Source organism: Sus scrofa, chromosome 6 (assembly GCF_000003025.6).
Source record: "Sus scrofa isolate TJ Tabasco breed Duroc chromosome 6, Sscrofa11.1, whole genome shotgun sequence".
NCBI lineage: Eukaryota > Metazoa > Chordata > Mammalia > Artiodactyla > Suidae > Sus > Sus scrofa.
This window is the reverse complement of record NC_010448.4, coordinates 48,405,873-48,417,953: the sequence shown is the minus strand read 5'-3', so window position 1 is coordinate 48,417,953 and position 12,081 is coordinate 48,405,873. Positions and strand designations below refer to the sequence as shown.

The following is a 12,081-nucleotide window of genomic DNA, read 5'->3' as shown; positions in this document are numbered from 1 at the left end:
TTTGTATAGAATCACATGAAGTTTTTTCATAGACAAAAACACAAACTGTGGGAACTTCTACAAATTTTTAAAAATTATTATCTTTTCATCATAGCCAGTTTACAGTGTTCTGTCAATTTTCTACTGTACACCGAGGTGACCCAGTCACACGTACATATATACATCCCGTTTCTCACATTTTCATGCTCCATCATAACATGGGAACTTTTTTAAAATTTGAGGGAATTCTTTCTACCCTTCTGTGCTGTTAGGAGTGTCTGGCAGATAAATTTGAGAATCTCAGACTGAGGAGATAGCTTTATGCCTAGAAAGGCACTGTGCCATAGAATCATGAGTGGGCAGTTAGAGTCTGATGCTAACACATTTGTCCCTTTCTCTTCCCTTCCCTTTGTGAGCAGTTCAGCCCTAAAGCCATAGGATGGGCTTTAGAGCGGGTCTTGGCGCCAGAGCAGGGTGAGGAGGGTGTTGAGGCAGGGAGTAGCTAGGTGCTGACTGAAGGGCTTATTAGGGGTAATGCAAATGGTTACACCCTCTGGTATGGGAGTGTTAACCTGAGCAGCAGCATAAGGAGGGCATCCACACTGGAGGAATGCCCTACAGGGGACTTCAGAGCTCAGGCTGGGTGAGGAAGGCTGTGGCTACCTGTGGAGCCCAAGTGGGGGTGTTGGAGACGCTGATATTGGTTGAATAGGAGAGTGGATGTCAGAACCCAAGTGGTATGGGGAGAGCATCTGTGTGGGAAAGGCCATTGCAGCAGTGATAGGAGTTTGTTACATGTGATGGAGGCTGGGATGGGGGTGCTGATCAAAAAGTAAAAATATCAAGTGCAATGGGAGCAGCCAGGCTTCTCGCTGTCTGAGAAATTGCAGATATGGAAAAGGAGAAAACTGGAATGAGTCTTGTGATGGTGGGTTGAAACTAGATGTACATACAACTATTATTCATCTGGATCGACATACAAATAAAATCAGCAAGTGCTGGGCCACTGAGGTCACCTCTGGGGAGAGGCCTGGCCCTCCCTTGCGGGGCTCTGGGTTCAGCATCTGCCTGGCCTGATGTGTCCCGGCTTCAGCAGGAAGAGTCCACTGGAAACACCTGTCCTATCACATAAAACAGTAAATACACCTTAAATTCCTGAAGAAAAGGCAAAATGCACAAGTAACACATGGGGATAATTTGTGAGGATGAGTAAAAACATGGTGCAGTCATGAGGACACTGAACACCATCTTCTGGCATCTTAGGCTTCTTCATCATCCTCTCCCTCTGAGGCTGATATGGAAGCCTATGTTTGAATCATCTGGGATGGCTGCAGTGTGATCTGTGCCGTCATGACCTGGTTTCTGGACTTGCAGACAGCGGTGACGTTTGTCATGTTGCCACACTGCTACACAGTCATTTTTGATCAACAGAGTCCTTGCAAACTACTTGGCAGAACATGCTCTGTAGTCTGATCTGAGCTATGCTTATGGATCCTGCTTATACTCAGAGCAAGTGCTATTGAAGAGCACATGAAACTGAGGAAATGACTGCCATGTGTCCACACTGTTGCTGTATCAGGCCAGGGTGCACTCACCATGGCAGTAACTGCAAATGTATTCAGAAAATGGATCACTGCCTGTGGGCAAATAGTTGTGTAGGAATTTCTTTTTCTGTGGCAACCTAACCCCTGGTCCTTGGATGATGTTTACACAAGTGTTCTGTTTATAGTAAGTTATTACACAATACATTTTTATTTGGGGCACCTTTATGTGTATTATTTTTACAATGAAAACAGTTAAAAACAGATTTGCATATGTTTGAATTTTTTTTTCTCATCCTTGCAGAGTGGAACAGAGAAAAAAGGAAAATGCTTGCTTTAAAGATTCTACTTCCAAAAGGTATGAGTGCCTAGGCTCTTCAGCAAAGTGGCCCCTTTCTTGCAACATGGTAGTATGTAATTGAGTATCGAAAAAAAGCAGCCCCTGAGATGCAAAAACTGACCTGCCACTTACAGGTAAGCCTCAGTGGTATTGAAAGCTGGTCTGGGAGTTCCTGTCGTGGCGCAGTGGTTAATGAATCCGACTAGGAATCATGAGGTTGCGGGTTCGGTCCCCACCCTTGCTCAGTGGGTTAACGATCCGGCGTTGCTGTGAGCTGTGGTGTAGGTTGCAGACACAGCTTGGATCCCGAGTTGCTGTGACTGTGGCGGAGGCTGGTGGCTATGGCTCTGATTCGACCCCTGGCCTGGGAACCTCTGTGAGCTGTGGTGTAGGTTGCAGACACAGCTTGGATCCCGAGTTGCTGTGGCTGTGGCGGAGGCTGGTGGCTATGGCTCTGATTCGACCCCTGGCCTGGGAACCTCCATATGCCGTGGGAGTGGCCCAAGAAATAGCAAAAAGATCAAAAATAAATAAATAAATAAATAAAAGAAAGCTGGCCTGGCACTCAAGGCTAGGCTATTATTCTCTTGAGGACATAAACGGTCTCATGGAACACCATCACCAAGGTCACTCTGAGACGGTAACAACAGGTCACTTCCTAATTTTGCTGAAGCAGACAACAAAGTTGCTGGGCAACACACAAAATATACCAAATATCCCCTCCCCCAGCTAATGTGAGATATTACTGCCTCTTACCAATTAAAGTTTTAGCCTTACTCTGGTCTGCTGTCATTTCTGGTGTACATGGCTTTGTTCTATCCCAATCGCTTTGCCTTTTATCACTGATGTTTAGGGTGTGTTTTCCCACTTCAGCCATTTCCTTCCTATACCCTCCTCCTTCCAAATATCAGCTGAATTGTAAAATTCTTTCCCCCCCCCATGATTTTCTTATTGCCATTTTTAAGTACTTAATTGAAAAGGTCAGCTATTTATAAAGTGTATAGCAAGAGTTCCCACTGTGGCACAATGGGATTGGTGGTGTCTCTGGAGCACTGGGCTATAGGTTCAATCCCCAGCCTGGCACAGTGGGTTAAGGATCTGGTGTTGCCACTGCTGTGGTGTAGGCTCCTGCTTGGCCCAGGAACTCCTTATGCCTCAGGATGGCCAAAAAGGAAAAAAAAAAAGAAAGTATAATTTTCTGATCTACTTCCAAGAGGCAATAACTTCCCATTTTCTTTTGTTTCTTTTAAAATTTGCTTCTACAAGGTGCCTCGTTAGTGGAGTAGGTAGTGCATCAGTCTCATAAAATTGCTTCCACATGTCTGAGTTATCTAAGTTATATGCTTCTGTAAACTGTTTTAGGTATTAGCTGCTACTGAATGTGAATGATGAGGACGTTGGGTATCTTAATGACCCACTTCTTCTTTCTTTTTTTTCTCATGCTGCTTCCTTCATGCTGAAATCCTTCAGTTGCCTGCCCAGGTTCTCATTTAGTCCAGTCTTGAGCACGCCCCCCTCCCAGGCCATGTGCCTCAAACTGCTCATCTGTCATGAGCGCAGAAGGGGCACAGAGGATCCTAGTCAGCCCTGCTTCTCCAAAGGAGTGAAACTCAGAAGAAGAAATTAAACAGATTCAGTCTTGTCTGTTTAATGAATAAAGCAATCCTGGGTAAAGAGAAAAGAGAACGAGGACAGGGGACAGGCTAGAGAGGTAAGAAGTCCCCAGCTCCTGGGGTGTGGGGATAGGGGTCACTTGTAAAACTCATGCTCCTGTTCGTCCTTCTTGATGACTGTCTTGTAGGCCTTCTCGAAGTCCTTGGCCAGGACGATGTAGCGGTTCTCCCGGACAGCCAGCATCCCACTCTGTTGAGGGATGGGCGTTACCATCTTGTCCCTGCTCTCCCCGCCCTTGGTGATGGTGGAGGGAGAGACAAACGGCCCCAAGACCCAGGGAGGTGATAATGGACAGAAGGCCTGCAGCAGAATGGGCTCAAGGAGGAAGGGTCTTCATAGACCGCCCCCTGCCCCATCCTGAGAGAAACCAGCACTTACCTCCTGACAGATGGAGTTGATATCAGCTCCTGAAATCTTATCTGGTCGGGCCACATCTGTGGTGTGTGAGTTAAGAAAACCATTCCCTGCGTGACAGGGTGAATGCTGGACCCAGAAGCCATCCTTGGGCTGTCTTTGTCACCACCCACTTCCTGGACCTTGGCCCCCACCTGCCCCATCTGGGTGGTGGTGGTGCCAGAGGTGGAGATGAAGAGCCTGTCCCCATTCCCATCGTGACCCTCCTCTCACTGCTAGAGCAGGATACAATCTTCCAAATCAACCTCCTCAGAGAGATTCATCTTGCTGGTGATAGTGGAGAAAATGAGTCTCTTCTGGCGGCGGTCAGGGAGTGGAAATTCAATTTTTCGGTCAAGGCGTCCTGGCCGCAGCAGGGCAGGATCCAGGGTGTCTGCTCTGTTTGTGGCCATGATCACCTGGTGGGGGATAGGCTAGCTCAGTCCTCTGTCCCCGGTATACCCTCCTTCCCGTGGCCATACCTGACCCCTCCCAGGCCAGCCTCCACCTTTGCCTGATTCCCACACCACACCTCCCCTTGCCCGTCCTGAACCCCAAACCTTGACATTGACATTTTGGTCGAACCCATCCATTTGATTGAGTAGCTCCAGCAGGATTCTCTGAACCTCCCTGTCAGCTGGAGAGAGCGGGTAACACAGTTAGCCCAGGGAATCTTGCACGACAAGCCTGCCCAAGACCTCAAGACCCCAGGGCCTGTTTGGGCATCACTCACCCCCTGTCTGGGCATCAAATCTCTTGGTGGCAATGGCATCGATCTCATCTATGAAGATGATGGCAGGTGCGTTCTCCTTGGCCAGGCGGAACACATCCCGGACCATGCGAGGGCCCTCACCCAGGTACTTCTGTACAAACTCTGAGCCCACGACTCGGATGAATGCAGCTGATGGCAGGATGACAGGCGTCAGACAAGGATGGGAGTCCTATAGGGCCCCATACTGCTTTCACTGAAACTGGGAATTCCCTGAGGACATCCCTTTCTTTAGATGCCCACTGCAAGGAGCCAGGTAGTTCTCTCATGCCTCAGGCTGCATCCCAGACCTAGTCAGGAGGACCAGCTTCTTGCTTGTACCCCATAGCGACCCAGCTGCCCAAATCATGAATCCTGCCCAAAGATGTATGACTTTTTTTGCCCCACTCATAAAGTCAGGATCCTTAGCAAACAGATTTTCTATCATGTTGCCTGACCAAAAGCCCAATTCCATTTGCTTGAAGGACCCACTTCTGAATATCATGCAAGAGTCAGGGGCCACGAGTACATATTCTGACATAATCAACAACAATATCAACTACAACGGGCAATGGAGTTGAAGACAGGTTTGTTCTGGGCCTGCCTCACCTTTCTGTCTTTTCTTAGAGTTTAACTTGTTTATGAGTGACTGGTTCTGGCTTTGTGTTGCAAGGAGCAACCTTTAGGACGCTGCCTCCAGCCACCACAGAGAAGGAAGACACAAGGTCCACTATTTAGACTTGGTGGTTTTAGGTCATAAGCGAGGAGTTGTGAAAGTTGCAGCCCTGCCCTCCTAATATGGTAGCCACTGGCCACATGTGGTTACTGAGCAAGTGAAATGTGGCTGGTCCAAAATGAGATGTTATGTAAATGGGAAATAATACCAGATTTCAAAAGACTTAGTACAAAAAAAATTAAGTATCTCAACAAACATCCACCAACAAATGAAAAGATAGGTAAAATGTGCTGTATATACACAATGGAATACTATACGGCCTTCAAAAGGAGGTAAATTTTGACACATGCTACAACCTGGATGAGTCCTGAAGGAAATAAGCCAGTCATAAAAAGACAAATACTGTATGATTCATCCATGCATACATGAGGCACCCAGAATAGGCCAATTCACAGAGACTGAAAGTAGAATAGAGGTTACCAGGGATTGTGGGGAGAAATAGGGGATTATTATTGAATGGGTATGGAGTTTCAGTTTGGGATGATGAACAAGTTCTGAAAATAGATAGTGGTGGTAGCTGCACAACACTGAATGCATTTGATGCCACTTATAAATTGTTTATTTATAAATTGGTTAAAATGGTAAATTTGTTATATACATTTTACTATAATAAAAATTATAGAAAAAACTCAAATTTTTTATCTGCTACATGTTAAAATATTTTGAGTATACTGGTTAAATTAAAAAATATATTTTAGACTAAGTTCACCAATTTCTTTTAACTGTTTTAAAAATATGTGTACTTAAATTTAAATTACATATGTAGGAGTTCCCATCGTGGCGCAGTGGTTAACGAATCCGACTAGGAACCATGAGGTTGCAGGTTCGATCCCTGCCCTTGCTCAGTGGGTTAACGATCCGGCATTGCCGTGAGCTGTGGTGTAGGTCGCAGATGCGGCTCGGATCCTGTGTTGCTGTGACTGTGGCGTAAGCTGGCAGCTACAGCTCCGATTCGACCCCTAGTCTGGGAAACTCCATATGCCGCAGGAGTGGCCCAAAGAAATGGCAAAAAGACCAAAAAAAAAAAAAATTACATATGTAGCTTGCATTAGACAGTTGATACTTGAACAACACAGGGTTTGGGGTGCTGACCCTCTGTGTATAGCTTTGCAGCCAGCCCTCCAGAGCTGCAGTTCGGCATCTGTGGATTCATCCAACCATGCATCATGTGACAAAAGTCCAGGTATAAATGGACTCTCGCACTTGAAGCCCCTGTTGTTCCAGGGTCAACTGTGTTTCTATGGAACTCTGCCAGTCTAAAACCTTGCTCTCAGGACAACAGGCAAAATCTCTCAGATTAGTACTAAGACTGTAGTTATATCCACACCCTCTCTGATCTCTTCAGCCTCACCCCCTGGACCAGCCCAGCCCCTCCTCAGCCAGCCAGCCAGCCAGCACTCATTTTCTGAGCACCTATCACAATTCAGTTACTGGGTGGATACCAGAAACAAAGTTCCCTTAGTCACGGTCAGCTCACAACTCCTTAAAAGAATTCTTTCCTACCCCTTGGCCTTTGCAAATGCTATTCCTGCTGTCTTGGATGCCCCCTCCCAACGGTGTGCCTGACAGACTCCTCACGCCTCTCTTCCTCTGCAGATTGGATTGACAGCCCTCCTTTAGGTCGGTCCCACTACCTGTCTTGCTTCCTTGGAGGTTTGCTAGTCTGCGGACTGTCCCCACCCCAGCTCACCACCAACCATGACCCCCTCGCTCACGTGGCTTCCACGACAGGGGCCTCCTCACATCCTGGAGCACTAAGCACACTCCCGCCTCAAGGCCACCAGCCCTCAGCCTGACACGCTCCCCCTCTCAAGGCTTCTTCTAGGTCTTTACGTAAATATCACCTCAGAAAAGTCTCCCCTGCCAACCTCCAGTCCTAGCACTAAAGCTGCAGTCTCTGATACTCCCTATGCCCCTGCCCTGGCTTAGGTGTTCTCTCCGGGCACAAGACATCCCATCTGTTCACTTCTCATTTAAGCACGTCCTCAACGGAGACACTGCCTCCGGGAGGAACAGACACTGTTCTGCTCACGGTCATGGCTCCTGCACCTAGAACATAGCGTGGAACATACCGGGTGCTTGGTAGTTATTAATGGAATGACTGAGGTCTAAGTGTTTACTTTCCTCTTTCCCAGCCACACCAGGAGATCCCCCAGCGCAGGGGACACAGCTGACTCATCATGTACCCCAGCACCTGGGGGAGCAGAAGACCAATGAGCTGCTGAGCAAATGGATGATCGTGACAATGGCTAACATTTCCTGTCCTCTTACTAGAAGCCAGGTATAGTTCTAAAAGGTTTCTGTTCATTTAGTCCTCTGAACAATTCAGAAAATTAGGAAACAGTCACAGGGAGGCTAACTTGCTGAGTCGTAACACAAACTAGGTGATTAGTACCAACTTACAGAAATAGTTGGGGGGGGGCCAGATTTCAAACCCGGGTAAGTTTGGCCCAGAAAACACACAGCTCCCCCACTGCCCTCTACTGCTCCCCAGCTAATACATGTTAAAATTTTAAGATATACCAAATCCTGTTCTTGGGCTTTACAAATAGTAATAGAGTGACGTTTAGACACTTTTGTTTGGAACCTACAGGAAGAAATACATTTATAAACAACCACAGCACATGTGTGTGCACATGGGTGTGTGTTAAGTTTCACAAATATGAGCTCTTATGATGTGGGGTGGACTCTGACGTTTTCTGCATTTTTTACAATGCTGGTTGCAACCCATGGGTTTGAATTCATAATTACTGGTGGGTCAGGACCCACAGTAGGAAAAAGGTGGCACCGTTTAATGAATTCACAAGCGTGCTGTGAAGGGAGGGTTCTGTCCGATGAGGACACAGAGGTACGAGAATGAAGCTGCCTCCCCAGGACAGCACCGGCAGTAAGACGCACGCTGGGGCTCTGACCCCGGCGTCCGTGCTCGTCATCACTGCTTCCTGGGGAGGAGGAGAGCGCTGAGAGCCCGGGAGGGCAGAGCTCAGGAGAGGGGCCCGGCAGCTCACCTGTCGTGTGATGAGCCACAGCCTTTGCCAACATGGTCTTCCCGCAGCCGGGCGGGCCGTACATGAGGACGCCTCGGGGAGGGTCGATGCCGATCTGAAGCACAGAGGGGCAGGAGAGGATGAGCCAGGGAGTCCATCGCCACCTCGAGACCCGTGGGGCAGCCTCTCCCTTCTCTGGCGGCTCCAGCTCCTCACCTGCTTGTAGAGCTCGAAGTGTGTAAGCGGGAGCTCCACGGCCTCCCGCACCTCCTGCTTCTGGATGTCCATGCCCCCGATGTCCGCGTACATCACGTCTGGCTTCTGGTCTGGTGGGAGAGAGAGCACAGCTGGGTCCTCAGCCTGGCCCGCAGGGTCCCTTCAGGCCTCCTCGGCCCTGGGCTCCCCCTCACCTGAGGTGAGCATCATGATGCTGCTGTCGGCCTCGGGAGGCAGCACATCCACCAGGGCATTGCTGTGCTTGTGGAGCGCCACCGAGGCATTGGGCTTGAGCAGCTCCCGATCAATGGTGCTCAGGATGCGCACATAGTAGTTGGAGCCTTTGGGAAGAAGACAGGGAGAGGGGAAAATGAGACGTGCCCGAACCTCAACACTGTCCCCTGCCCCTGGCTTCCGGTCTTGCCTCCTCCCTTCCACAGCCCACATGCACATTGACAGCTTCCCTGTCTGTCTACAGCCCTGCCTCTTTCGAGCTCCAACCCTGGGTGACCAGCAGCCTCCTACAATGTCCTCAGGGCATGTCTCACTCCCTGTGTCTCAATGTGTTCTCAGTGACACCTCCCCCCCACCCCGCATGGTGCTGCTCTTTCTAGGACTCTGTCCCTGGGAGGCCAGTGATCCCTAATCGTCACTAGCCAGAGCCCTACGGCCCATCCTGGACCTTTCTCTGCTTCTCTCCACAGCCCATCAGTCACTATGGCCTTCCACCCACCTCCAGAAATGTTTCTCCAGCCAATCCCTCTCTCCTTCCCAAGGACCCTGCCCTGATTCAGCGCCATCCTTTTCATCCAGGTCTCTGCACCAGACTCTGCTCACTGGGCCTCCGGTCCACTTTCTACATTTATGACACGCATCTCTGTCTAGCCTCAGTCTCTCTCCTGACCTTCAGACCTGGCTGTCCAGCAGCCTCCCAGACACCTCCCAGGCAGTGATGTCTCAGACTGCCCTCACCGTCTCCCCACAAACCGCTTTTCTGCCTAAGGCACCATCTCAGGGATCACCCCACTGTCCCCCTCCGTGCTATAGACCAAAGACACAAGCCTCATTTTAGACATCTCCCTCCCTTCACTACCTCACAACCAGCCCATCAGTGCAATTTCATTGCCCAGTCACACACCTTTCCCCACAAGCTTTACAAGAATACGGCTTGGTCTCGAGGAGCAGAGGCCAGAAACAGGAAGAAACAGATCAGACACAGAGACAATGACCATCATGAAGGCAGAGCCTAGATCCATGTTAGCAACAGCAGGTACTGTATACAGAGTCCTTACCAAAGCCCAGTCTCTTAACACATCACCTATGCTTTCAAACTACAGGTCCTAATCCAGTAGTAGTTTACAGAGTCATGATGAGAACAGGGTTGAAAACGAATTAGAGCCTGTCACACATAGTAAGACTAACCATTGTTTGGCCAAACTTTTACTATATGTTATATACACGCACACACACAAAAAGAAAATATGAAACACATTTCCACTCTTGTATCAGATCAAAATACTTTGAAAGACACCATTACACTGTCTTGCCTCGTTTGCCGTGCTAAGTTCCTGGCACATGGTAGGAAACAGTTAACGGCTGTTGCATGGACAGATGAGGAAACAGCCCCTGCCCCCACGCACCTGTGGTGGAGCCCACGATGGCTGTATTCTGATCCACAGCCTCCAGAAACTGCCCGATAACTAGTGGGATGCTTTGGATTCGCTTCACCTCCTCCTGGGCGTGGAGGAATTCCTTCTTCAGGTTCTTTTGCTCATCCTTGATGTACTCCTCCTGCACCTCCAGGAACTCCAGCTCTTGCTGCAGCTTCTGTGAACAGAGAGGAGAGAGGCAGGGTATGGCTCCAGGCCTTGCTGACCCAAGGAGTGGTGAAAGGTGGGGAAAGTATGGGATGCTGGGCCCAGAGCAGTGTCCGGATTGGGTCTGAATTGTACCTTGTAGCGGCTGTACAGGTCCTCCAGGTCCTCAGGCTCAGGCCCCAAGAAGGACAGGCCAGTCTGGGGCCGTGACACAGACAGAGCTGGGATCTCATCCTAGACCATGGAGGGAAACACAGTTTGGAAGAGGGTCCCCTTATGAAAAAATCTAGAGTCCCCTTCCCACTTCAGCATAAAGGCACTTGGCCACTAAATCGATTCTGGAAAGCTCTCAGCCACCTAAACAGGTTCCTGAAGTCATTCAGCTACTAACAAGCCCCTAGGTCAACCAACCTTCCAAACAGGTCTTTTGCTATCATGTCCCCAATGTCACCCAATTCCCAACGAGGGCCTAAATCAACTACTTACTAGACCCCCAATGCCCTCCAGCGCCCCCCACCCCAAAGCAGGTTCCGGCCCTCTCAGTTGACTGTTAAAGTCACCATGACTTCAAACTGTCCTGGAATTATTACTCAGTTACCCCCTAAAGATCCCTCAAGTCACAGAACTCCAACTCACATTAGGCCCCAATGTCATCCAGCTCCCCAGGTAGGCCCCAAATACCATTCGGCCAGACCACAGATACTACTCGGCCCTCAAACAACAGCTAAGCCCCGAATATCAGTCAGCTCCCAGCCCAGCCTCTGCTATCATTCGGCCCCACGGCCAAGGCTCATCACTCATCACCCGACCAATTCCGCCGGGCCACCGATGTCACAGCACTCTCTGCTAAACTTTGGAATTATTCAGTCCCAAAGAACCTCTAATGCCACTCGTTTCCCCAGCCCGCTTTCTGAGCGCTACTGCCCTCCTAACATCACTCAACCACCCGCTCCAGGCCTCGGGACGGCACGAAGCTCTCTACCGAGCCCTTCGAAATCACTCAGACCCAGGCCTGGATCCCGCAAGTCACGCAGCATCCCATGCAGGTCGGCTTCCCCCTCTCCCCGAGAGCCAGACCCCACCGGACCTGAGCTTTCTCCACCAGGATGCCTATCTCCTCCATAGTGACCAAGCCGGCCTCTGTGTGGCCCGGCCTAATCCAGTCACCGCTTCCGCTGACGCCAGCGGAAAGCCAGGACCTGGTGCCTTCTGGGAAACGTAGTTTTAAGACACCACCGAGAGAAGGCTGGAAGGGCCGGACAGGTGGAGGGAAGGGCAAACCTCGTCCTAGGCTCCGCCCCAATATGTGCGCATGCGCACTCGGTTCCTTGCGGGCTCGCGCGCGCTGGGCCCTGGAGCGGTGCGCTTGCGCAATAGCTTGCGGTAACGGGGTCTCGCGCGGGCGCTTCCCGCTTGTGTGTTCTTGCCAACCGAGGAGCGGTTCTCTTTTTTCTCTTTCACTTGAGGAATTTCTCAAGAGGTCTGTTAGAATGTCATGGCCAAGTGCTCTTCTTTCTTATTTAGTGGTCGGGCTGGAGATGCCTTGGGCTGCGGCCGAGGATTGCCTCCTGCGCGGGGGCGGGAAGACCTGGACTGCCCCTGAGAATTAGCCGCGAATCAAGTAGAACCTACGCTTTAGGGCTGGAGAAG

At 50.0% G+C, this 12,081-nt stretch overlaps 1 protein-coding gene across 1 annotated transcript; it reads right to left on the bottom strand.

Annotated features, from left to right (window-relative positions):
* On the bottom strand, nucleotides 3,484-11,717 carry PSMC4 (proteasome 26S subunit, ATPase 4). The gene is made up of 11 exons (XM_021094383.1): nucleotides 11,519-11,717; nucleotides 10,567-10,665; nucleotides 10,255-10,441; nucleotides 8,809-8,955; nucleotides 8,615-8,724; nucleotides 8,420-8,513; nucleotides 4,661-4,828; nucleotides 4,488-4,564; nucleotides 4,178-4,346; nucleotides 3,913-3,968; nucleotides 3,484-3,723 (listed from the first exon to the last, which is right to left on the bottom strand). Exons 1-11 carry the CDS (start codon nucleotides 11,552-11,554, stop codon nucleotides 3,610-3,612), a joined length of 1,257 nt encoding a protein of 418 aa, XP_020950042.1. The 5' UTR covers nucleotides 11,555-11,717; the 3' UTR covers nucleotides 3,484-3,609.

Coding starts and splice junctions, on each gene's coding strand:
- PSMC4 (XM_021094383.1), bottom strand. CDS start 11,554: ATGGAGGAGATAGGCATCCTGGTGGAGAAAGCTCAG. Junction 4,829..8,419: donor TGTGGCTCATCACACGACAG/GTGAGCTGCCGG, acceptor TCCTGCCATCAG/CTGCATTCATCCGAGTCGTG. Junction 4,565..4,660: donor ATTTGATGCCCAGACAGGGG/GTGAGTGATGCC, acceptor CGCTCTCTCCAG/CTGACAGGGAGGTTCAGAGA.